This window comes from Aptenodytes forsteri, unplaced genomic scaffold (assembly GCF_000699145.1).
Source record: "Aptenodytes forsteri isolate BGI_AS27 unplaced genomic scaffold, ASM69914v1 Scaffold151, whole genome shotgun sequence".
NCBI classification, from domain to species: Eukaryota; Metazoa; Chordata; class Aves; order Sphenisciformes; family Spheniscidae; genus Aptenodytes; species Aptenodytes forsteri.
In genome coordinates this window covers 3,161,712-3,185,984 of record NW_008795939.1, presented here as the reverse complement: position 1 = coordinate 3,185,984, position 24,273 = coordinate 3,161,712, and the positions used below count along the sequence as shown (strand labels likewise).

Here is a 24,273-nt window from a genome sequence, read left to right as displayed (position 1 = left end):
GCCTCACTAGTGCCGAGTACAGGGGCACGATCACTTCCCTCCTCCTGCTGGCCACACTATTTCTGATACAGGCCAGGATGCCGTTGGCCTTCTTGGCTACCTGGGCACACTGCCGGCTCATGTTCAGCCGCCTGTCAACCAGCACCCCCAGGTCCCTTATTTATATCCAATAAAAGGATATATGATGACAGTTTACACCACTCTATCCTGAAAAGAAGTTGCATCAGCTAGTCAGATTGCTGAATAGTTGCCAAATTTGTAATTACAGACTTTGTTCACTCTGTTTAAAAAAAACAAAAGTACTTTGGAAAGGGCATTTATATGCATGAGCTGTCTCTGGTGCGTAGGGGATTAGTCTTCTAGGCCTGTCAGAGTCCAGTGGTTGAATCTCCCTGTTAGCACTACACCAGCAGCAATTACAAACAATTGTTGAAGTCTGTATGGGTAGGTGATCCAGTAAAAACATTCATCTGAAGAGATGAAAGACCCACAGATCTAAAAAGGCATGTCGGTGTCCTCACAGCAGCTTAAATGCTTTGGCAGTGGGAGATCGTTGTTTATTGACATGTTTATTTATGCTAGCGCAATCTCTGACGGAGACCTTTCTCGGTTTTGCAGTACAGCTGTCATTTTCATAATGAACAGCAAGTACTTAAAGACTGTGCAGGCTCTGCTGTCTGTGTCACACACCTTTTGTTTTTATTTCAAGAGTTGTTTTATTTTATAGCAAGACAAGAATCATTGGTTGAAAAATACTACTTGTTACATCCATTTTCTATTTGCTACAGTGGAAAACACTCCCTGGGGTTAGTCACTCGACCTGTCATGTAACTGTGACCTTCCTAGTTTACCTGCTTTTTCCACTAATGCACAGAACCTAGTAAGTTGTCCATCATAAAGGAAAATAATTTGGCATATATTTCAGTGGATATTGTCTGGAAATATACTGGAAATTGTCTAAGATATTATGCATTATTCTGATCATATATAGATTTTCTCTTAATAAAACTATATTAAGCAGTCATTGGAGGGGTTACTGCTAATACAATCAATTGTAGGTTCATTAAAGTTTTGTAATCCTTGGACTATCCAAAATTCTTATCTGCAACACATATGATAGCAGCAGATATTTCAATATACTTATTACCATCTATATATTGCCACACAGAATTTTCTTTGATAAATTTTCCTATGTATTTTACGTTATTGATTATAACAGAATGGTGAGTCTTACTCACTGAAAGTTGTAGCTTTCAGGTGTTTCAAGTGTTAGCCACAGAGTCTTTCACATAAAATTGCAGTTGGAAGTACGGTCTTACTTCAGACTGTGTACTTACATATGCAAGTCAGGATTTTTTTTGTTTGTTCACCTTTTACGAGATTGAAGCTACCAGATGTGTATCTGTGCTTGATACAGTGTAAACATAGTTGGTGGTGAAGTGTTAGTGAATTCAATTACCCCACAGAATACAGGTTGCTACCTAACCTGTTAAAATTTAGAAAGCTTTTTGTAGGCTGTATTAATATGACGGATGCATAAGAAGAGTCTTAATGAATAACAGAATTTGGTTAATGAATAACAATTTTTTAAATTAATAACTGACTGGGCTGATGGTTTCAGTCATGAAGAATAACAGTATAGCGTAATTTTACATACTCCTGCATGTATTTATATGTAGTTGGAAGATCCAGTGTCTTTGAGATATGATGTATTTTCCTGCATACTTCTTTGACTAGTAAAAGTAGAGCACTTACTGGTAGACAGTTAATATACTACTGAACACCAACAAGTAACTGCAAACTGGGCCTAGCATGTTGCCTGATAGATAACGACACAAACGGAATACATTAACTCTAGTAGGTGCTTAGAGATTAAAAATACTAAATGTAATAATAAATCTTAATAAATTGTGATCTTCCTCTGTTAATAGCTATGGTTTACTTTTTTATTTTTTTGGCATGGAGAAATTGTTAATGCATATTTGTGCATGTTCTGTTTGGAATCCATTTTGTCTTAATTACAGTCCAGAAAAAGCTTGGCTTCATTTCCAACCTATGTTGAAGGTAAGATAGTTCTACAATTTCTAAATGTTTTTTCATATCCAACAAACTCCAATATTTATAATGTATAAAATTTTATTTTTATTTGCTGAATAGAAAAGCTGCTAGGGTTGGGTATACTAATTTAGATTAAATTGTGTCCAATCTGGAACCTGAGCTAAATCCTACTATGCTCTTCCAGAAGTTCAGAAACATGGAGCTTTTATTTTTTTAGTGTTTTATTCGTAGTTTCTGTCTCAGTTCTGCTGGTTTTTTATCAGTATCACTTAAAACACTACTAATTTTTTTATGTTATTTACACAACACGTGAATGTGTGTGGACAGGGAAAATAGGTTAGGCAAGAAAAGCGTAGTGCTCTCTCCAGCACTGATTTCAATTGGCAGGCTCAATCCAATCTCAGTTGGATTAACTAGCAGAATTGAATTAATTGGATTAATCGGCAGGCCTGCCAGAGGAAGTGTGCACTGCTTTATTGCTACTTGTCCTCTAATTAAATAGTGCTTCCTGTCTTAGAGTTAAGGTTGTGCTTGTACTAGTGCTGAGTTTATTCAGAACAATGTGAAAAAGCAAGTTACCTGCTACATGAACTGCTGTTACCTTTTGTATGAGTCTGCATCCTGTGTATACAAGAAGACTGCATGCTGTAAAACCCAGTTATTTTGTTATGGGATCATGACAGAAGCAGAAAATTCAGTTTCATTTGGTTTTTTCCTCCCTGACAGCGGTTGTTCCATATGCTTGATGAAATGCCAGAAATACAGTTGATGTGATACATCATTTGGGCTGTCTTGGAACTCCTTGGATTGCTTTACAGTGTGCTGTGTTTAAACAATTATGTGATCATTCTCTTTAGACTACAAATTGATCATTGGATTAGTCTTCAGTGTATGAGCTGCATATTTTGGAGTCTGTGGCCAGAATGTCAACTAATGTAAATTTCATATATTGTTTTGAAACTTGCTGAGCTTTGGAATTTTGCAGCTATGAAGAATGTCTCTTCAAATTGAATTTTATCTCCTAGTGGTAGCCCTGTCTATCAAGGGCTATCTTAAATAATCCTCCCCTCCTTAAAAAAAACCAGCTGTAAACTAAAACTTTCTTAGATCTTGGTCCAGTGCAAAATTTCTTAGACAAACAAATTTTCCATTTTTATGTGCTAGCAGTCCAAGAAAAACTTGATAGCACCTATGCTACACTTTCGTTCAGATAATAATTTCGTTGTCAGCGGTAATAAATGGAGGGGGTCTTATAAAAAGCAGTTCTGTCTGTGTGTTCACCTCTGATGAAAATAGAGCACATACCTTTTTTGGTTTTAATATGCTTCCTTCTGGGAGTCTTATCTGCACCTTTGTCAGTCTATATTTATGGGTTTTGTGTTTTGATCAGAATTTGTACTATAAAGAGTTTTGTACCCTTTATAGTGAAGTGGTGGAGGTGGTGAAAAGGCCTTGACATGTAGTGTAACAAATAGCAACACTTAAAATGCTGTATGGTTTCAGGACTGGAAGTGTGTGCAAATATGTAGTACTTCCAGACACATAAATTTCCCTAAGGAAAAAATTCCATTTCTTTGGGTTGTGTACTTGAAGTAACTTGTTTATTTTGAGAGTTTTCCAGATACATAGTATCTGAACAAATTCTGCACACTGGAGATGAGCATCTTAAAATTACTAGTCATAAATTTTCATATTTAAGGAAACTGTAAAGGAGACAAGCTTGCTTATAAGATTTATACATCTACTTCTGTCTGTGTGTATAGTTTCAGTGTGATACTTATCTCCAGCTCTTCTGTTATTTTAATCTTAATAATGAGTTGCATTTCTTTGGGGCCAAAGTTACCCATGCTTATTCTGAATGGTTGTTAATCTCTTCTGTTATAATTAGAACAAAATTGGCATTCTGAGTAATGTAAAACTTTAAGCCCCATCACCTTATATCTCAAGACACCCCTTGAACTAATAAAAACTCCATTCTGATATTGCATGGTTTTTGCTTTGTTCTTAGAGGAAAAAAAGGCAAACCTAAAAACAGTTTATTTTTTTGGTGATAAAATGTGAACGCTTTTACCATTAGCATTCTTTAAGATGATTTGCATTCTCACTTGTCTTGAACATCAATTGTTTTTCCTTGCTTGTAAGAAAACAAGAAGCTTCTTGGGTTAACCACCTCCGTTTTGGATCATGACAATTTTAACATGTAGCAAGGTGTTAAAATAGAACATTTTTATGTATACAGTTTTTAGATATAATTGCCAAACAGCAAAACACTTACAGATCATAAATGCTGCTTTGTAAGGATTTGCATTGTTAGGCACTAAACACTTCACCACCCTCTAACTTCCCACAGAAGTTGATGGGAGTCAGATCATTAAGAATCTGTGGGACTAGGAGGGTTGTTCTGCTATCAGGAGAGCCCATGCTCTGTGTATTTAACAACATTTTTATTTAACTCTGTACTTTACCTCAATATCCTCGTTAAGACTAAGAATGATTTTTAAAGGTCTATGGCATAAAAGTACTTTGCTTAATTGGGCAATCAGTCTTCTTGGTAAAGGGGAGTAGTGTTGTACCTGTAAAGCATTCCCGTGGAGGTTCCGCTGCCTGTTGTACTAACTGCAGCTACACACAAGTGAGCAAGTGGCTGATGGCTGTTATTAAATTGCACCCTTCCTCTTTCTGTTTATGGCTGTTGGTCTTAGAATTGCGAGGCTGGTTTTGGTGGGTGAGGGACGAGCTGAGTAACCGTGTCTGTCCCTTTATAACAGTGAAAATTCACAGAGATTATTTTGCTCCAGGGTGATCCCTGCTCACAAAAGAATGAGCTGTTGTGAGAGACGGGCTGGATTAACAATTACAGCTTTTGTTGGAGAGATGAGAGCATTTGCTTGGTGTTTTGTACCTTTGAAAGTACTGGTTGCCATATCATCATGCTAAGCTGAAGTATTTCAGAGGAGGATTTGCAGCCATCAGGTGCAGGCTCAAGTTGTCAGTGCTGCTATTTTGCCATGGTTCAGCATGATTTTCTTCAGTGATTGCTTTCCTGTGTTACAGTTCCTGGACCTTGTGATCCTGAAGACCTAATCGATGGAATCATTTTTGCTGCCAATTACCTTGGCTCGACTCAACTCCTTTCTGATAAAACTCCCTCTAAGAATGTGAGAATGATGCAAGCTCAGGAAGCTGTCAGCAGGATCAAGGTGAGGAATAATTCCTGCTGCTTCTCATACGGGTGCCTTAAGGTTGTGGATATGAACTTCTTACGTATGCAGTAGTTTTTTCATGTGGGGTTATCTGTGGTTTCAGAAAGGTTAAGTGCCTCATCTTTCTTTCTGCAAAATAAATGACATGTTTAATGCTGCTTTTGGAACAAAACTGATAAGGAAAAGTTACCAGATCACTTTAATTCCCTATAGTTATACTTGTACTGTGTACTCTAAGCCAGAATCTGAAGTAAGTGTTAGTCTAAGTTATATATTACCTGGGTGTTGAGGGAAAACAGGTTCAGGGTATAACTAGTAAGTACTGCAGCTGCTTCTGGCTTGGCACTTGATGGAACTGGTACTGTGGTAACGTCTGCAGTTATTTTTGACCCTGCTGTGGATACTAGTTTCTCCACCACATAACAGCTACGAGCTGATTTAAAAAGAGAAAGAGAAGCCTGTGATGGTACAGAGATGTATGGAAAAAAAAATGATCCTGGAATCTGGTATGTTTGCTTTGTTTGTTTGGAAAACAGAAATGCGCACCGATTTCTGTACTGGCCGCGACAAGCAATGGGCATGCTGCTATATTATAAGTTACAATGATGACATTGTCAACTGAAGTTAAGGTGTGTGGATGAAGTATTGCAGAGTTTGTAGAGGATGCTGCAATATTCCTACTAGCCATATGTGACTGGGTGGTAGGCTCACAGCTTCTTCTGCTAATTGAGCTAACCAACACAATCTCATCTGAAAGTTTTCCTTAGTTTAATATTTGTGTATTCTTCTTTTGTGTAGTTTATTTTGGATTCCAACTCAGACTCTGTGTGCAATTGTATAAAAGAGAGAGGAAGAGGGACAGCATGTCATCAGCAAGGCCGATAGCACTGTCTATTAAGGTCTGCTGTTGCTTCCTACTGTTATTATTCCTTCCAATGTTTTCCATGCCAGGTGTTCAGTTCGGGCTGTGTATGAAACTTTCACAGGGAAGCTCCAACTAGAAGCATTGAGACACTTCCAGAAATTGTAATTTTGCTGATGTTCAAATACATAAGTTCTTGTAACCTTGTCTCTGAAAATCACTAACACTCTAGCATTTTAGAGGAGGCAGGAATGTAGCCTTCCTGTTACAGAGAAGTCATCTTCTGCCATCTCTGTAAAAGTTCCCACAAACTTAAGCTACTACTGAGCCTTTTGAAAAAGAATGATTTATCTGTGTTCATTGGAGACTGGATTCAGTGACATTTTTTAAAAAGTTTTTTTACTCAGCTTTCTCAACCCTGGCAGGTCTTGGTGGGTTCTTCCAAAAGCTACAGTGGAGGCTTTCCCTTACAGAGTCTGCTTCTTTCCTGCTCTGGGTGCAAGTAAGGCTGTGCCTGTCTGTTTAGTAGTCCCCGTGTGTTCTTTCCTGACGCTTGGCCGCATGGTAGAAAAGTTATGTGATGCACAGGAAATTAAAGGTAAGACAGAGAAGGGAGAGAAGTAAGGGCTTCGGTGAGGCTGGATCTAGGAGGGACGCATCACTGGAGGTTGAAAGGAAAGATTAGCATCAGCTGTCATAGGAAACTGGTATCAGGAGTTGAACTTGAGCCTGGGGCTGGGCAGCAAGTTTGCACCTAGGAGGTAAAGCTTGCGTGGGAGTACACAATACACAAAGATTAAAGGGAAGTGTTAGAGAAAACTGGAACAGAATTGATTCAGAGCAGGTCTATGAGGTATAAGAATGTAGACTCTGATACTAAATGTATTTCTTAGAAATTCATTAACAAAATGAAGTGCTTTCTGAGGATTCTGTTATGCCTCAGCACTGCTATGCCTCAAAACAGTAGAAATCTGTTTAGCTCATTTCACTCATAAAACCCATAATTTATATATCCATATAAATCAGCAGGCATGCATATTCTTGGTTGTAGTAAATTTGTCTCAGGGTGGAGGCCGAAGTAGTTGCATTGTTGACCTGGTAAGACCCTAGCTTGTGCGCATGATTTTCTGAAACTGTAGGTGTATTTCAGAAAATTGTTGGCTTACTGCATGGCATGCAATACCATTGTACACTTCTTTGCCAGTTACTGCTTCTCTGCTTCTAGGCGAAGCTCAGGTAATGTAAATATACCTCCATGCACCTTAGGGTCTTTGGTTTATTAGGGTTGGTTTTGGCTGGTTTTGTTGCTGATTGCCATTAAAGCTAAACTTTTTTAGTGAGAAATCCATTACGACAGGTGGAGTTCTTGCTGCCAGATTCATCACTGCATAAGATAGCCTTTAGCCCAAATGTGTAAAATACTGCTCGCACAATGACTATGATACTTGTGCCCTACTCATGTTTGTTTACAGAGTGTTAGGTGTTGCATGTGAAACATTTCTCTGTAGTTAAAGAAAACAGAGGTTATGAATTAAGAATGAGCTTTTAAAAATTTGCAGACTTGAAGTTAAGAGCACTAAAAAGGGGAGAAGAGCTTTGTTTAAGGCCCACTGTGTACACATACCTTCCATCTGAGTGTGTTCCTTTTGAATTTAATAATCCCTATAATGCTTCCATTTAGCAGAGCCTTCAGACCACATATTCATTCATTTAGAATATGAGCAGATTTTGAAAACAATTCTCCATGCTGCTTCTTTAAACAAGTATCTCTTCAGTTAAAAGTACAAGAGTTGGGGGTTTTCTTGCTTGGGCATTCATCTCTGTGGAGTCCAACCGAGTTAAAACAGATACATTGCTTTGAAGGCATTCATCAAACATAGTTATTTCATATTTCCACTAGGGGGTGCTTTTTTTCACAGAAAAGGTATTTCACCATTTTCAGACTGTAGTCTCATTTCTTCAGATAGCATAGAAAGAAATATCTTTTCACATTTTACTTGGAGTGGATCCGTAATACTTGTAACAGTAAAAAAGTTGATGTTCATGGTTACAATTCACAGCTGATCTGTGCTGTTACGTTTCACATGTGAACTAACAATTAACTTTCATTTTTATTTTTCATCAATAGATTTGAGCTGTGTGGAAGGTTTGAACATTTTTAGATAACAACTGATTTAATTACTGAATGTAATTTAAGATAGAACCCATTCGTGGAAATAATTTAATATTCTGCACTTTTTGTTTACTCAGTATTATCTGGGTGTTCACTAAGTTGCCAGTACATTTTTTGTAGAGGTTAAATGGGCTGAGTATATTTAAGACATCCCTGTAGCAAAAGTGGAATCTCGCTGGTTTTTAACAATTTATAATTTTGGAAATTGCTACTAGATACATAGATACATTTCATTTAGCTTAAATGAAAAGCCTGGACTCTGTATATTTAAAAAAAAATAATATTTTCTTTAGATTACGTAGTTTCTGTTTTTTCTAAGAATACAGAAAGAATCTTTCGATCTAAATTAGCAAAATAACATGATGATAAAGGGGATTTGTCTGATAAAGTGTCTTGCATAGAATTATCCTAATTTGTTTTTTTTCATGGACCATAACTTCTTTTATGACATTTCTGTGCAGTGTTAAATCACTTACTAAAATTGATTGTTCCATATCATAACCTTAGTTATATGAAATATTTGAAAATCATTCTTCAAAAAATTAAAATACCACTAAGACCAGATGCTACCATTGCAAGAGCAGAATTTTCAGTAAATTGAATGACAGTGTATTTCCATTAATCTTTGATTCTGCATTGTACACCTCTAGCTCAAGGATTTTTTTCCCCCTTTTTCTTCTTTTTGGCCTATGCTTTCCTTCTTTTGTGGGGTCCATCACTCTCTAAAGTTTGGGAAGGGGGGAAAATTGTCTGAAGGGGAGCTTGATTTTGGAAAGCAATTTAAATGCTCTATCTCATGAATGTCTCCCCCTTGTCCAGTGTATCGCAGGCAGCTGTTACTCAAGATGAGTATATTATTTCTGAGTACCAATGTAAATTAATGTAATGGAGAGCCTGCAGCATGAGGCAGTTCTAATTGCTTTTGCAATAGTTTGCAATCACCAGGCTATCAAATATTTCTTAGTTTGAAAAAAGTGACTAAAAGCTGGTATGAGAATGTTTATATTTGTAAATAAACAGCACAGTCTAAAGTTTCAGTTAGCTGCTTTCAGATTTGTTTATACAAAACCTGACAGATTTAAGTTGTGAGCATCAGTATAAAACGTTTGATGTGTCTTGTGATTCAGGCCTCCTATTTGTTCTTCATAAAAGTAGTTAGCCATGAATCTCTGTGAAGCCTGTAATAGTAAGCCTCCTTCCTACCACAAGAACACCTGTTAATTTAATTAGATAAGAGGCTGTTACTGTTGGAAGTCAAAGGATATCTGCCAGCCTGGTGAGTGTTGCATTTCTTCAGTAAGCAGGTCTTTAAGTTCAGTTCACCTTGGTTTGAATTAATGATTGCAAGACTGTAAGAATGATGATTATTTGTGTTGTTATTGTTGCCACAGTAATAACACATAAGGAATCAGTTTGTTGCAATGGGTTGATATATCTCTGGATGTAAATCAATTAAACTACTTAGTGATAAGAGACCTGTTTTCAGGTGTTTGTGGAACTGAAGTACATGCTCCACTGCCTTCTTGAAAAAATGTGGTAGTATGGACATATCTTTGTGCAGGTGTCACAGGAAAACCTGTTGTCCAGATATGCAATGCTAACATTGGTATGGGTATATTTGCACAGAAGGAGGAGAAAATGGAGGTGAAAGTTACCTTCTGTTATTTTGTTTTTCCAGGAAAAAGTAGCGTAGTTTTAGGGAGGTTATTTTTTGAAGACTGTTTAAGTTTGAGAGCATTAGAAAACTTGAATCTAAATTATTTAGATCTGAAAAAGCTGGAATAATAATGGTTAAGATTCTTCTCTCACCTTTTACACTGGTGTTCCTTCAAAAGAAGTAACCTCATGGTTTACACTGCTGTAAATGAGGGGAAGCTCCATTTTTTTTTCCTTAAAAAAAAAAACCCTTGTTTGTTGCGAATAGTGTTTTCAATGAAAACAAAAAAATCCTTTGGTGTTCTCCCTGACTTATTTGGTGTGGTTTCTTTTCATTTTTTAAAGTAATTGTGCTAAACATGAAATTTTAATTTTTTTTTTAAGCCAAAAAGAAAAGGAGGAAATTAATCTAAGCAGGGACTAATTTAGAACAGCTAGTAGTCTGTGAGCCCTGGCATTAGCATGCAGATTCCTGCTTGACTTGGAGTCTCTGTAAGTTCTTCTCTAACTATTCTCCTGTCTCTGTTTGTTCCATGCTAAGCAGATGGCCCAGAAATTAGCCAAAAGCAGGAAGAAGGTGCAGTACAAACTCCATCAGCTTGATGTTATGCCTGTTCTTTTGTTTTCTGGGAGGGTTTTTTGCCTTTCTTTTTATTTTGTGTTTTTATTTTCTGCATCCAGCAAGTTTTTTTTAAGATTTATTTCTGAGCCACCATACAAGTTGACATTTCTCAGGAATCAGTTGCCTGATTGGCCATTTTTTGTTGCTTATCATTAGCCATTTCATGTTAGAAATAGAATAAAGATTGGATTTATCACATGGTTACAGGCAGTACCCAAAATGCATACTAAAGAAATAGGACTGACATGGCAAAGGTTTTAACTCTGTAAAATGATAGATTAAAATTAAGTCTTTTTTATTTTATTTTATCTTTCTGTAAGAGTGCTTGCTTTGATTCACAGATGTGTCAAATTGCTGGATGCAAAAAAGAAAAAAATTATGTATATATACACACAGTAATATGCTGGATTGACTCATCTTAGTAATAAGTTTTGTTTATGGAGTTTTAAGTATCTTAACAAGTCTAATTTTTAAAAAAATTACAAGCATTTGCTTTCTGTTAACAAAATGTGACTTCTAAAGTGGGTTAGTGCTTGAATAGTATGTTGTCCGATTGTGAAGGTCTTCTTACCAGAACTGCATTATGAATTGCTTAAACTGTACCCACCTGTGGTACAGGTTTTTCCATTGGTCTTGGCAGTCACTGTTAGCCCATATAGAAATTCCTCAGGCAAGAGATGCTGTTAGGCCTTTCTGTGGCTTGTGTGAAAAACTTTCATTTAAAGTGGGATTCATAGTGTGGAGAAAATGGGAGAATCATTTTGATTTTCATGAAATCTTTATATAGTTCATGTTGCAGTCAGGTATAATTTTACTGAATCAGGGTTAACAATTTTTCAAATAATATCCAATTCACTTTCACATATATGTATATAGTTTCCATATCTTTGTGTTTATCTTTAGCTTCTGCAGTCTAATACTCTATCTTGCATTGCTGTTCTGGTGACTGTGTCTTAGTGCGCCCCTGTTCGTGAGCTAACATAATTAGTAAGTATGTTACCTAATGTGTTTGTTTGACTCTAATCCATTTATTTGCAGGCTCCAGAAGGTGAATCTCAACCCATGACTGAAGTGGACCTCTTCATTTCTACACAGAGAATAAAAGTACTGAATGCAGACACACAGGTATAGACAAAGATGCCTTTGTCAATATTGTGGTAGTAGGCTACTGAAATAGACTTTCACCTACCTGCCAAAATTTGTCCTTCAAAAAGTGCTGGCTCTTGTATTTCTCTCCAGGATTTCCTAGTAAGAAATCCATGCTCAAGAACCATGTCATACATGCAATTACTCTGGTGTGTCTGACTTTAGAAATTACTAGAATTTGCAGGTAAGCTAATTGCAGTCAGCTCATTTCTTATGAGCCATGATGCATCAAGTATCAATTGTGCCCAGAGTAGCCCGAAATGTTTGGTTGTCATAATTTGAAGTTTATAGTCCTTTGTACATACATGCCCAGCATATTCAGGTTCTGATACTGAGGTCTTTATGTGCTTTTCCACAGAAAACACAACTTTAATTTGTAAAACTTGCTTTTTGCTTTGCTTTTGGAAAGTGGAGCTCTTGTTTTCTATTGGCATCTCCCATCATGCATGACAGGTATTACAGACTTCACTTAACAAAGGTCTTATATTGCCATTAGTTTGTTTTCATAATACTAGGTGTGCAATAAGAACTTTGTTGAAACAGCTGCTCATGTTGGTTTTTGTATTCCCCAGGAAACCATGATGGATCATCCCCTGCGGACCATTTCTTACATTGCAGATATAGGAAATATAGTTGTTTTGATGGCTCGTAGGCGAATGCCACGGTCTAACTCCCAGGATAATGTGGAAGCATCTCACCCTTCCCAAGACGGAAAGAGGCAGTACAAAATGATTTGCCATGTCTTTGAGTCCGAGGATGTAAGGAATTACTCTGTCTTGTAATTTTCTAGGGGTGGAAATGTAAGCACATTTTAGTAGGCTTGAAGTCCATTGCAAGTGGTCCTGTTTGTTCATTAACTGCAACCAAATATTTCATCTAAGCAGAGGAACTTGCCTTCTGTTTGCATGCGAAATTGATGTTTATAGAAATGCTTCCCATTTTTAAGCTCCTTCAATGCCTTCCAGTAACAATAAGAGGAGGGTCCAGTTGCCACAATTTACAAATACCAGCTCAGATTCTGCATGCGAGAGTGAAAGTCTATCAGAGATGCTTATTTTTGCAGGGAAATTCTAATCCCAAGTATTGCATCAAGGATTTCTTTTTTTTTTTTTGAGGAGGAGACTTGTGTTGGGGAATAGTTGCTGACATCATATCAAAAAGCCAACAAAGAGAGTTGGTAATTCCAGCAATCCCAAAGTATGCTGAATAGAGACACAGCTGAGTAAATTTTAGTCTATGGTGCAGGTTACTAAGCTACCTTACATAGGACTTTATATCCTGTCTTCACAATCAATGTTGATAACTTGCTCATTTTATGCACTTTTTAAAGCTCAGTAACTGAAAGGTAAAAATCAAACATATTAGATTGAAGTGGCTAGATATGTAGCTGTTGAGATCATAATCAAATTAACCCTAATAATTTGGGAAAATAAAAAATCTCAGTTCTAAGCGCTCCAAATAGCAGAGTATCACTTAAGAGAAATAAGGTGAAAATATCCATTTCTTATAAAATCCTCATATGTCTTCCACTCTACAGTGTATCAGCAAGGACTTTGAGATGGAAAGGTTTTCTTGAATAAGCAGCTGATTTTATGTAGTGATGAATCTGTTCTAAACCCATGTGTGGATAAATTATCTGGTTGCAGATGAATGTACATATACGACCCACTGATGAGGTTAAAAAGTAAGGACAAGAGCTCTGATAGAAGTAATCCTCTACCAAAATTTTGACAGCATAAAAAATTGTGGATTTTTTTCCCCAAAATAACATGTAGGCTAGTTTTGCAAAGCCTTTCAAGAAACTGATGGGAAAATAAGAAGAGTAGCCGATTTTTTTTGGCTTAATGTCACTTGACATGCTGCCCGCTTTGAGGCTGCTGTTCCTGTATTTCTAGTCACAAGTTTGGACACTGCTAGCTCTCTTACAAGCTAGCAAAAATCAAACTGTCAGATGCCAGAGGCTGGGGCTTATTTTCCTTCAGCATGTGGTGGTCTGACTATGATCCAGACTTCCTGGATCTGTTTCCCAGGCTGCTATTAATACTTTGGCTAGCTGGCATCTATGCTTCTTTTTGGGGATCACTTACATTACTTTCTGTGGTTTGTTTGGATCAGCCATATTTGTGTCAGATGTGATTCTCCCTATGCCACTAGATATTGGCCTGGAAAGTACATGCCTGCAGATCCAATAAAACATTCCTCAGTAAAAATATGCTGAGAAATTGCAGGAGATTATGTCAGCTCTCCTTAGTCATGGTATAGTTCACAAATAGCTTGTAAAATTTATTTCAAATACCCAAAGGACTAAGAAAGTGTTAAAATGGAAACATTGTAGCACCTGTTAGCAGCAAGGAGATGGCAGCTTCAAAGATTTTGTACATCCAGTGGAGTAGTACAGCCTGTTTATATTATAAAACTCATGTATGTATCATTGTCACGTTTTCTTCTTCTGGGACAGCTGGGTATTTAGAAGAATTTACCCAGTAACTGACACAGAAACTGTAAGCCCCCAAGCGGGCGTTGGCCAGAATGTGTCTCTGCTTGGAAGAGTCCTTATCCAAGGAGGACAGCACCAGATTTTCAACTGTATTTAGAGCTGGGTCTTCAAATGAGCTAAACCCTAGTGATCTGCCCAAATGCTGGGTGTCTAAATGGGAGTTGACCTCTTCTTGGAGAGAAGATACACGTGTATGAATGCAACACCTGCATTTATCTCCTTACCTAGGTTACTGAGCTATAGAGGTGTAGTTTTCCCATTATCTTGCAGTCTTATTCTTGCTGTCAAAACTGGGTTGATCTGAGCATTGGTAAAATACTGCCAGTCTAGATATTGGCCTTTTCAGAAACAGCAGTCATGCTATTCTCAGCAGCAGGTTTAGCTCTAGTTTGAGTTGCTTTGAGATACAATCAACTTTTTATTTCAGGGTTGGGAACCTTTCCTTTGTTAGGGACCAAAGTGGACTTTAAATACAGCTGGTAGGCTGTATAAAAATGTACCTCAGCAGTATTCATTCATCACCAGCACTCCCCCAGGCGTACCTTGTCAGCTATGGAGCACTCCTCCTCTTCCCTCCCTTCGCCACAGCCAGCACTGTGCTCCAAGGGACTGTTTCAGTACATATCGTGGCCAAACTCCTGTGCACTACACAGTGCTTACTGCACGTATCGCTCCAGTTATGCACAGCAGTACTCTGCACCATGCTGTGCTGCTTTCCTCTCCTGTCCATTACCTGTCTCACACTAACCATGGTCACTACCTCAAAGGGAGTCATCCCTCTGGTCTGCTGTTTCCAGCTGCATCCCCCACCTTGTATGACACAGAGCTTTCCCCGTGTCTACCTTGTGCCTGATTTCTCTCCCACTGCTGCAGATGTAGAACAGTGCACGGTGAGAGCAATGCAGTGTAGTGAGTGGTGCATTTTGTGGCTTTAGGTGCAGGGAAGGCTACGGGAAGCTGCAAGTGCAAGAGGGTGGACACAAAGGACAGGCTGAGAAGGAAAGGGGCAGGGAACTGGCAGAGTCATGGGAGTTGGAGGGAGAGAAATAAGAAATGTAGGGGAGAGAGGTTGAAGGAGGTAGCAGGGTGGAGAAGGGAGATATATGTGACCATTTCTAGTCACTTCAAGACCTGGATCCAGTCACTAGTTGCTGCCCTTTTCCTGTTTCATCTGAGACTGAGGTGGGAGCAGCCAATATGGACATGATGGTTTTAAAGGAAGGTAAGAAAAGGAGGAACTATCCTTTTAAATGTAGTTGTTTGTTTTCTAGTAGACAGTTTCATTTTCACTGCTGGCTTGTCAGAGAATGGCATTGCCTCTGCTAGAAAGGAGAGCCATCTGGGAGCTGCACATGTGGGAAGAATTGTAGGTGCAAGCTACAGTCACTGCAGTGGGTATACCTTTACGTTTATATTAGCAGTTCTTAACTGTGAAAGGATGGCTTTATTTATATTTCTAATTTATAATTGCTTACCAAGCTGGATTCATGGCACAGGTGAATGTATTGACATTTTGTGGGTCTTTCAAATCAGTTCTTAATGCACAAATATTTTTTAAACTGGATTGCGGTAACTTGACTTGTAGGTTCCTCAACTTGACTTGATGATCCATTTTACAATGTGATGGTAACAGAGAAAGTGTCAGTGGACAAGACCATCAGAATGTTTCACTTTTTTCTTTTCTCTTCTCTGGGAACCGCTACAGGCACAGCTGATTGCACAGTCCATAGGTCAAGCATTTAGTGTGGCCTACCAGGAATTTCTGAGGGCAAATGGAATCAACCCAGAAGACCTTAGCCAGAAGGAATATAGTGACTTGCTCAATACCCAGGACATGTACAATGATGACCTGATTCACTTCTCCAAATCTGAAAACTGCAAAGAAGTATGTCTGATTTTTTTCCATAACAGCATTAAGCTGCTCTGTACCAGTTGCAGGCCCATGCTGGCAGAAATCGGAAAACCATTAATACTTCCTATAAATGACCTCAGTGAGCCTAGAATATCCTCCCAAGTAGGACACCCTGTCATGAGCTCTGTTTCAAAGGCAAACAGTGAACCCAAAATTTATCAGCAGTGAAGTCATTTACCATCTGTTTCTGTTCTTTTTACCAAACAATTTTCAGACATATTTGACATTGTATGTTAATGAAATGAATTTAAAACAGATTAACAGAGTAATACAATTAAACAGATTACAGTAAACAATATAAAATTTATAGAGGCATGGGTGTTTGTGAGAGTGGCTGATTCCGGATTTTAAAGGGTTGTATTTGTTGAAAGGATTTGTAGCTTGATTAATAAAGATGAACTAGTGCACCACTGCAACACACAGGTAGTGGTTTTCCAATCCACAGTCATAACCTCTTGCAATGTCTTCCTGTTTAGCTTTGTCCACCGAAGCCCATGGCACGAGGGTTTCTTCCACTCCAGTTTCCTCTGCTCATATGCAGAAAGAAGTTGTGAGGGGTGTTTCGCACTAAGCAAAATCTATATTATGTAGTGTTGATGATATCATGTTTTAATACAAATGAAATGTAGTAAAATGTGTACCCTGTTTTGTTTTGCCTTTGAATTAGAAACGCAGGTTGCAAATAAGGAGAGGTATGCGTTCGTTGGTGTTAGTCAGTTCCATAGGTGTGAAGAAGCCTTTTTTTGAAACACTTTTTCTTATGATACAGGTTTACATTGAAAAGCAAAAAGGAGAAATCCTAGGTGTAGTGATTGTGGAGTCTGGCTGGGGATCCATTTTGCCTACAGTTATCATAGCCAACATGATGCACGGAGGACCAGCAGAGAAGTCTGGGAAGCTGAACATAGGGGACCAGATCATGTCAATCAATGGGACCAGTTTGGTTGGTTTACCACTCTCAACATGTCAGAGCATTATAAAGGTATGGAGAATGTTTCTGGAAGTTACACATTTTAAAAGGGTTCCATAATAGGAGAGCAGAAAGTATAGAACTCTTAAGTAAATTCTTCCCAAATGTTTGTATAGCACTCCATTTCATGATCTTTAAACTACAGTGGGAGTTATGCTACACTGACTCCCAGAAAGTGAGCTGTGCCATTTACTTGCATAGACAAGGACTCTGCAGAACTTCACTCCACTGCACTCCAAGAGAATATTTTGTTCAGAAGGAAGATATTACCAGATATACATCTGAAGACACTTAAAATTTTATGTGACAAGTGGAGGCACAGATGCCTAATACTGTCCTAGGCCATATTAGCTGTTTAAATGCCTCCTAGTATCTGGCTGAAATAGAGCTAATGCTTTTTTGTTGTTGTTGTTTGTAACTATTTTTAAAACTTTTAAACTTTGAATTAAAGACATACTTATCCTCTGTAGAAACTGCTCAAATTATCTGAAGGTGTGATGTTTCTCTTGACTTGGCTAAATGAGATATTTTAATTAGAAGTGCTTTCTTCTAGTTGTCAGGAAAGTATGTGACTGCAAAAAGCATGCAGGTGAACTGGAACTGAACAGTGTCTGGAGTAGCTGTAGCATACAAGGGAATAGGTATTTAAACATCAGAGTTTCAAGAGCTGGAACGATGCATTACTAGGGAATGTTTGAGATGAAGCTATATGGACTTTGTTATTTATCAAAATAGCCCCTCAGAGTTACTGCAGATCATAACATGTAGACACATAATGTAATGCTGGTGGTGTACTATACAGAAATCCTCTGATTTCTAGGAATAGTCCTGTTAAACTTATTTATTTAGGCAACTTTCCAGTAGTAAGTTGTATTGTGTAATTTTTTTTTGCATTTTGTACTTTTTTAAATTGCAAAATACAGAAATCCTCTGTATTCTAGGAATATGCCTGTTAAACTTATTTATTTAGGCAACTTTCCAGTAGTAAGTTGTATTGTGTAATTTTTTTTTGCATTTTGTACTTTTTTAAATTGCAAAGTAAATTTTGCACTTACAAAGTAAATTTACAACGTAAAAAAAATTTACAGAGTAAATTTTTATTTTTTGTCCATGGATTAGTTTCTTAATACTTGAACTAAGATGTTTGCTATAAAGACTTCCCATTCTGGTTTCCAAAAATGTTAATGCTGAGTTTTGATGAGTAAGAGATGCACAAGTCACTGAACCAGCCATTTTAGATTCAGTGAGTAGAAATGATAGCCTGGAAGTGTAGCATACTAAAAACACGACAAAAACAGTCTTACATTTGTGAAGGAAGGGAAAAAAAAATCATACTAAATATCTTTGTGCCAGCTTCAGTGGAACAAAACTCCCTGCAAATTTAGGCTTTTCATGTTAGCCATACTTGTTTCCTATCCCACATCAGTTTTATTTCTAAACCCACATCAGTTTTATTTTTAAAACTGTGGTGAGTTACGCTTCTCTGATTCAGGGACTTCTCAGCTGGAGTTTCGTTGTGCTCGTCTGTACTTGCTCAAAACAGAAACAACCAGCTTTGCTGTTTCCAGCTTCTGCAGACCTTTCTCTTCCTCACTGATACTTACTGCTGTTGCTATAGGAACTGCTAGACATTCATTTTGTCTTTCTAAAGAGAAGATAGTCTCTTTATGTACTCCATACATCTGGAGCTGTTCATATAGCTTCTGGTAACAAGTGTATATATACCACTGAATGATCAAAGCACACATTTAAATGTGGCAGAAGCATCTCAGGATTTCAGATTTCTTTAGCATGCTGTAAGGACTCCTATGAAAAGATTAGAATATTATCTAGATAAGAAGAATATCTTGCAAGCACTTCAAATAAGATAATTTCAGTATTATGGATGTAATCTCTGGTACTAATTGACCATAAACCAATTGCAAACTGACAGAGCTTGGAAGAAGCTTTCCATATGTGGTGGTTATTCCCTAATTGTATTATGCTACTTGTATCTTTTTCAGAAGCATCTGGTGCTGCCTACTATCAGAAGCATACTCAGGGACTAGATAAGCAAATAAATTGGTCAAATGATGCAGTTGTTTTGTTTCTGATCAGCATATATTACCAGTCTGCATAATACTGGAAATCAGCCACTTTTGAAATATATGTGCTTTCTGTAAAATTAGAAAATTATTTGTTGGGGACCACATTACTTTTTTTTCAAGGAATACATATAAATAAGTTGCACATTCGTCAGGGAAGTAAGAACGCAATGATACCAACTCTGTTGAGGGCTTGTAAGCTGAGTGAAATCGGATGACTGAAGTTAGACACCTAAATTCCTCATACAAATGGGCATCTCCAGTACTCTGCATGACTCCTACCCTCCTGGATTTAGAAGGCTGAGGCAAAAGCCCCTCAGACTTTTGAGTAAACATTGTACCCACAGCTTAGTACAGGTTGATTAATCCCTGTCTTCCACTATGTGTGTTGTTGTGAAGACCTGCATATAGAAGATGAATGGCCCTTGAGCATGTGTGGTGTGCTGCTAACTCCTCACTGGAGTGGAGGAGTCCATAGTCATGGAAGAGGTGGAGTTCGGACCTTCTTTCTGCTGAGAGTGGAGTAGAGGCAGTTCCCACAGCCATGTGTTTTGTCATTTTGTATTCACATGCCCATTTTCTTGAAGCCACTTTCAATAATGAGCCAAGCTGAGCTCAGCATTGTGTGGAAGTGAGGGCAGCTGTTTCCCATGTGATGATTGCATCCAGTTTAAGGCACTGACAAGAAAACAGACTCTAAGGCAGTTCACCGTGGCAGGATGCCAGTCTAGTTATTCAAGTCACTGCTGAATCTGGAGTTTACCTCAACAGAATCAGCAGCAGTAAACTGGATGTAGAGACTTCAGTGTATTACCTTAGCTATAGTAGAAATTATTTTTCAGAATTAACCTTCTGAAGTCAGTGTCAGACACCTGTTACTTGCAGCGGGATCCAGATTTCAATTGTACATACAAAAGGAATTCAGGAGTAGGTACTGGAATTGCTAGGTGTTGTATTAAGTAAGGTGGAAGTTGCTGTATTCTTTATAAAGCATTTCTTTCTTGATGTGGATTTTATATTTATGTATTTATTTGTTGGCTAATCCTTTGTGTGAATGAAGCATTTCAGAAAAATATCTTAACAATCTCCAAGAGCTCTGAATACTTGTGTAAGTACAAATAGTTGTACCAGGGGTCAGGTTGCAGTTTTCTACATTTTCACATTTGAGTTTTCAGGGAGCCATACCATCACAGAGTCTCTCAGGCTGGCAGTCACCACTGAAGCTGGTCTAGACCAACACTTTGGCACAAAGTAGAGCAGGTTGCTTAGGGCTGTGCCCACTAGGGTTTAAATAACTCCAAGGTTGGATACTCCACAAACTCTCTGGGTAACCTGTTCCAGTGTTTTACCACCTTGACAGTAAAAATAAATTTTCCTCCTTCAATTTTCTTCTGGTAGCAAAGAGTTCATGATGAATGTGATCATTTAGAAGGGAGGAGGAATGGAAATTAGGAGTACTGCTTATACAAGCATGATATGAGCAGGACCTGCAGTTTGCTTGACAGAATTGAATATATCCCATTAGGGAAGCCACTTATTTGTAACTGTCTTAGCTAATTATTTAAAATTTTATTTCCCATCCACAGTCATTGGCTTTTTTGGTGACATGCATAGACCTGTTTAATATTCTTTTTATACACGATTTGTGTTATCAAATTAAGAAATTGCCGACAGGAAGCTAGTTTTCTTAAAACAACCGTGTCAGCTTCTCAGCAAGAAAAATTTGATATTTTATCACTCATTTCACTGAATATTCTGATGCTTGTGTCTGGCATTCAGTGATCAGATTCTGTTACAATGCATACAAAGAGCTGTTTATTCAGGGCTGTTCCCATGTCAATATTTTAACACTTCCCCCACCCCCCAGTGCTTACGTTAAATGTTTTACTCTGTCTTTGCCAGCATTTTTCATGGTGATTTCTTTTTGCAGGGTTTGAAAAACCAGGCCCGGGTTAAACTGAACATAGTTAGGTGTCCTCCAGTAACCACAGTCTTGATCAGGAGACCAGACCTCAGATATCAGTTGGGCTTCAGTGTGCAGAATGGGATTGTAAGTAGCTTCCATACTCTCTGGTTAAGCTTTAATATATATGAAACTTCTTATCCATTTGTGGGTAAGTTTCAGCGTGGGAAGAGGGAAGCTGCCATTTTCTCCCTTACAGCAACCAGGACTTTGCACATGTGTTAAGTCCAAGATATAAAAGCTGAGTTAATCAGAGTTATTTTTTATCTTTGACTATACTTCCTTCACAACTTTAAAGTCAGCCAGAGGAACAGAAAAGCTGTTTTAGGTTAGAGAAACAAAAATGTGTAGCAGAGGCTGCTTTCAATCTGCATCATTCATGTCTCTAACCAAGCCATTGCATGATCTCAAAAGAAAAAGACTGTCCTTGATCCTCTTTTGTTGTAAGGCATCTGCATCCTGAACATTGTTAAACCGTGGTCCTTCATACACGCTTAAATTTCCAAACCACAGCTCACATGACATACTGTCAGAAAAGGCTGTTTGTGTTGTATGTTCTGCTCTTGGAAGAGAATATCCAGTAGTTATTTGTCACTAACAAATTTTACTTTGAATCAGTGATCAATTACATTTTAGAATTTGTTGCAAGCCTCTGTGTTTAAGTGCTGGTTTACAGTTTACAAACAAAAATGGGTAATCTGAAGCCTCTGTTCCTTATCCAGACCCTGATAAATTTGTCCTTTCCCTTCCAGATCTGTAGCCTTATGAGAGGAGGTATAGCGGAGCGAGGAGGTGTGCGTGTTGGCCATCGAATCATTGAAATCAATGGACAGAGTGTTGTAGCAACACCCCATGAGAAAATTGTTCACATTCTCTCAAATGCTGTTGGTGAGGTAAGAGCAGGCAATGCGTCTAGGCAATATAACAGTTCATCGTTGTTACCAGTAACAACCAGTGGAAACCAGTAACAAGTGGTGTCCCTCAAGGGACCATACTGGGGCCAGTACTTTTTAATATCTTCATCAGTGACATAGACAGTGGGACTGAGTGCACCCTCAAGCAAATTTGCGGAAGACACCAAGCTCAGTGGTGCAGTTGATAAGCTTGAGGAGAGGGATGCCATTAGAGCAACCTTGACAGGCTTGAGAAGAGGGCCCATGTGACCCTCGTGAAGTTCAACAAGGCCAAGTGCAAGGTCCTGCACCTGGGTCGGGGCAGTCTCCAACATCAATACAGACTGTGGGATGCATGGATTGAGAGCAGCCCTGTGGAGAAGGTCTGGGGGACACTGGTGGATGAAAAATTGGACATGAGCCAGCAATGTGCATTTGCAGCCCAGAAAGCAAATCATATCCTGGGCTGCATCAAAAGAAGCGTGGCAGCAGATGGAGGGAGGTGATTCTGCCCCTCTACTCTGCTCTGGTGAGACCCCACCTGGAGTACTGCATCCAGCTCTGGGGTCCCCAGCACAAGAAAGACAAGGACCTGTTGGAGCGGGTCCAGAGGAGGGCCACAAAAATGATCAGCGGGCTGGAACACCTCTCCTGTGAGGAAAGGCTGAGAGAGTTGGGGTTGTTCAGCCTGGAGAAGAGAAGGCTCCAGGGAGACCTTGCTGTGGCCTTTCGATATATAAAGGGGGCTTCTAAGAAAGATGGAGAGAGACTTTTTACCAGGGCCTGTAGTGACAGGACAAAGGGTAATGGTTTTAAACTGAAAGCGGGTAAATTAAATTAATTAAATTGGACATAAGGAAGAAATTTTTCACGATGAGAGTGGTGAGACACTGGAACAGGCTGCCCAGAGAAGTTATGGGTGCCTCATCCCTGGAAGTGTTCAAGGTCAGGCTGGACAGGGCTTTGAGCAACCTGATTTAGTGAAAGATGTCCCTGCCGGCGGCAGGGGTTTGGACTGAATGATTTTCAAAGGTCCCTTCCAACTCAAACTGTTCCATAATTCTGTGATTTTACCTCTATTAGCCTGTTGCTATTCAAATCTAAAAAGTGGAAGTGAGAGCAAGCCAGCACACCATTTCTTTTATTATTTACCCGTAATTCTCCTATGTTTTAGAACTTTGACAGTATGAAGTGTCCACAACTTTAGATGGTTCGTTGATACTAAACATACTGTTTCATAAAATCACCACTTGCAGTACTTTAGTAAGGGTATGAAAACTCTTAGGTTTTACCTTTCCCTTCTGTCCTGTATGACCTTAGCTAGTTCCTTCACCAATGCCCTGTTGTAGCATGCATGTTAGGAACACTGATTAACTTGTCTTATTTCCTCTAGATTCATATGAAGACTATGCCAGCTGCCATGTACAGACTGTTGACTGCACAAGAGCAACCAGTTTACATCTAAAGCTGACACCTCACCGTCACAATGTGCCTCCCTCCCCCCCCCCCCCCCCCCCCTCCCCCCTCCCCAGACACAAACACACTGTCTCTCTCTCCTCCCTTCCTTTTTCTTCTTCTCCCCACTATTTTCCTGTATTTTGGGAAGGGGCATAATACATCTATGGGACTATTTTGGTTGCATCTTTTTACAAGTGCAACTTCATGCAGTTCCACATGCAAAACAGGAAAATAACAGCAGCATTGTTCACTACAGGATTCACAAAGAAGATTGACTCTGCTTCATACTACATAATCAGTTTTATTTTTGTGGCTATAATTTGACAAACTGAGTAAATTAAATGTTGCTGAATGAAAGATATCTTTACCAAACAGATAAAAGTATAGGGTGCGAAGTGTTCTCTTGGATATCCTGCACGTGACTTTGCTTTTCCTACCCTATTTTCCCACAGGCACTGAGCTCAGTATTAAAGGTTTATGTCTGTAGGGAAAGTAGAATACCAAAAGGATAGTTTTGCCCCCAGGAAGAGTTACCTGCTTATGAAGACTCAGTAAATGCTGCTGTTGTAAAATGGACTGTCCAAATACACACCTTTTAATTCCCCTCTGTCATCAGTTCTTCATGATAGTAGGACCCCAAAAGGTATTCTGTGAGTTGCTGAAACACGTTACTCTTGCATTACTGACACTAAGTAATTTGGGAAGCATTTTTTACAGCTGCCTCCCCCTCTCTGCCCCCGGGTTTCTAACTCTTTGTTTTCTTCTACTTTGTTTTT

The 24,273-nt window shown here is 38.6% G+C and overlaps 1 protein-coding gene across 1 annotated transcript in view; it reads left to right on the top strand.

The window, feature by feature from the left end:
* APBA1 (amyloid beta precursor protein binding family A member 1) overlaps positions 1 to 23,504 on the top strand; it is a 39,246-nt gene extending 15,742 nt beyond the window's left edge. Inside the window, exons 3-12 of the mRNA XM_009285265.2 lie at positions 2,025 to 2,064; positions 5,113 to 5,258; positions 10,497 to 10,529; positions 11,613 to 11,699; positions 12,293 to 12,478; positions 15,923 to 16,102; positions 16,899 to 17,111; positions 21,114 to 21,233; positions 21,899 to 22,039; positions 23,433 to 23,504. Coding sequence (XP_009283540.1) covers positions 2,025 to 2,064; positions 5,113 to 5,258; positions 10,497 to 10,529; positions 11,613 to 11,699; positions 12,293 to 12,478; positions 15,923 to 16,102; positions 16,899 to 17,111; positions 21,114 to 21,233; positions 21,899 to 22,039; positions 23,433 to 23,504 — 1,218 coding nt within the window. The remainder of the gene's footprint in view (positions 1 to 2,024; positions 2,065 to 5,112; positions 5,259 to 10,496; positions 10,530 to 11,612; positions 11,700 to 12,292; positions 12,479 to 15,922; positions 16,103 to 16,898; positions 17,112 to 21,113; positions 21,234 to 21,898; positions 22,040 to 23,432) is intronic.
* The last annotated feature ends 769 nt before the right edge of the window (positions 23,505 to 24,273 follow it).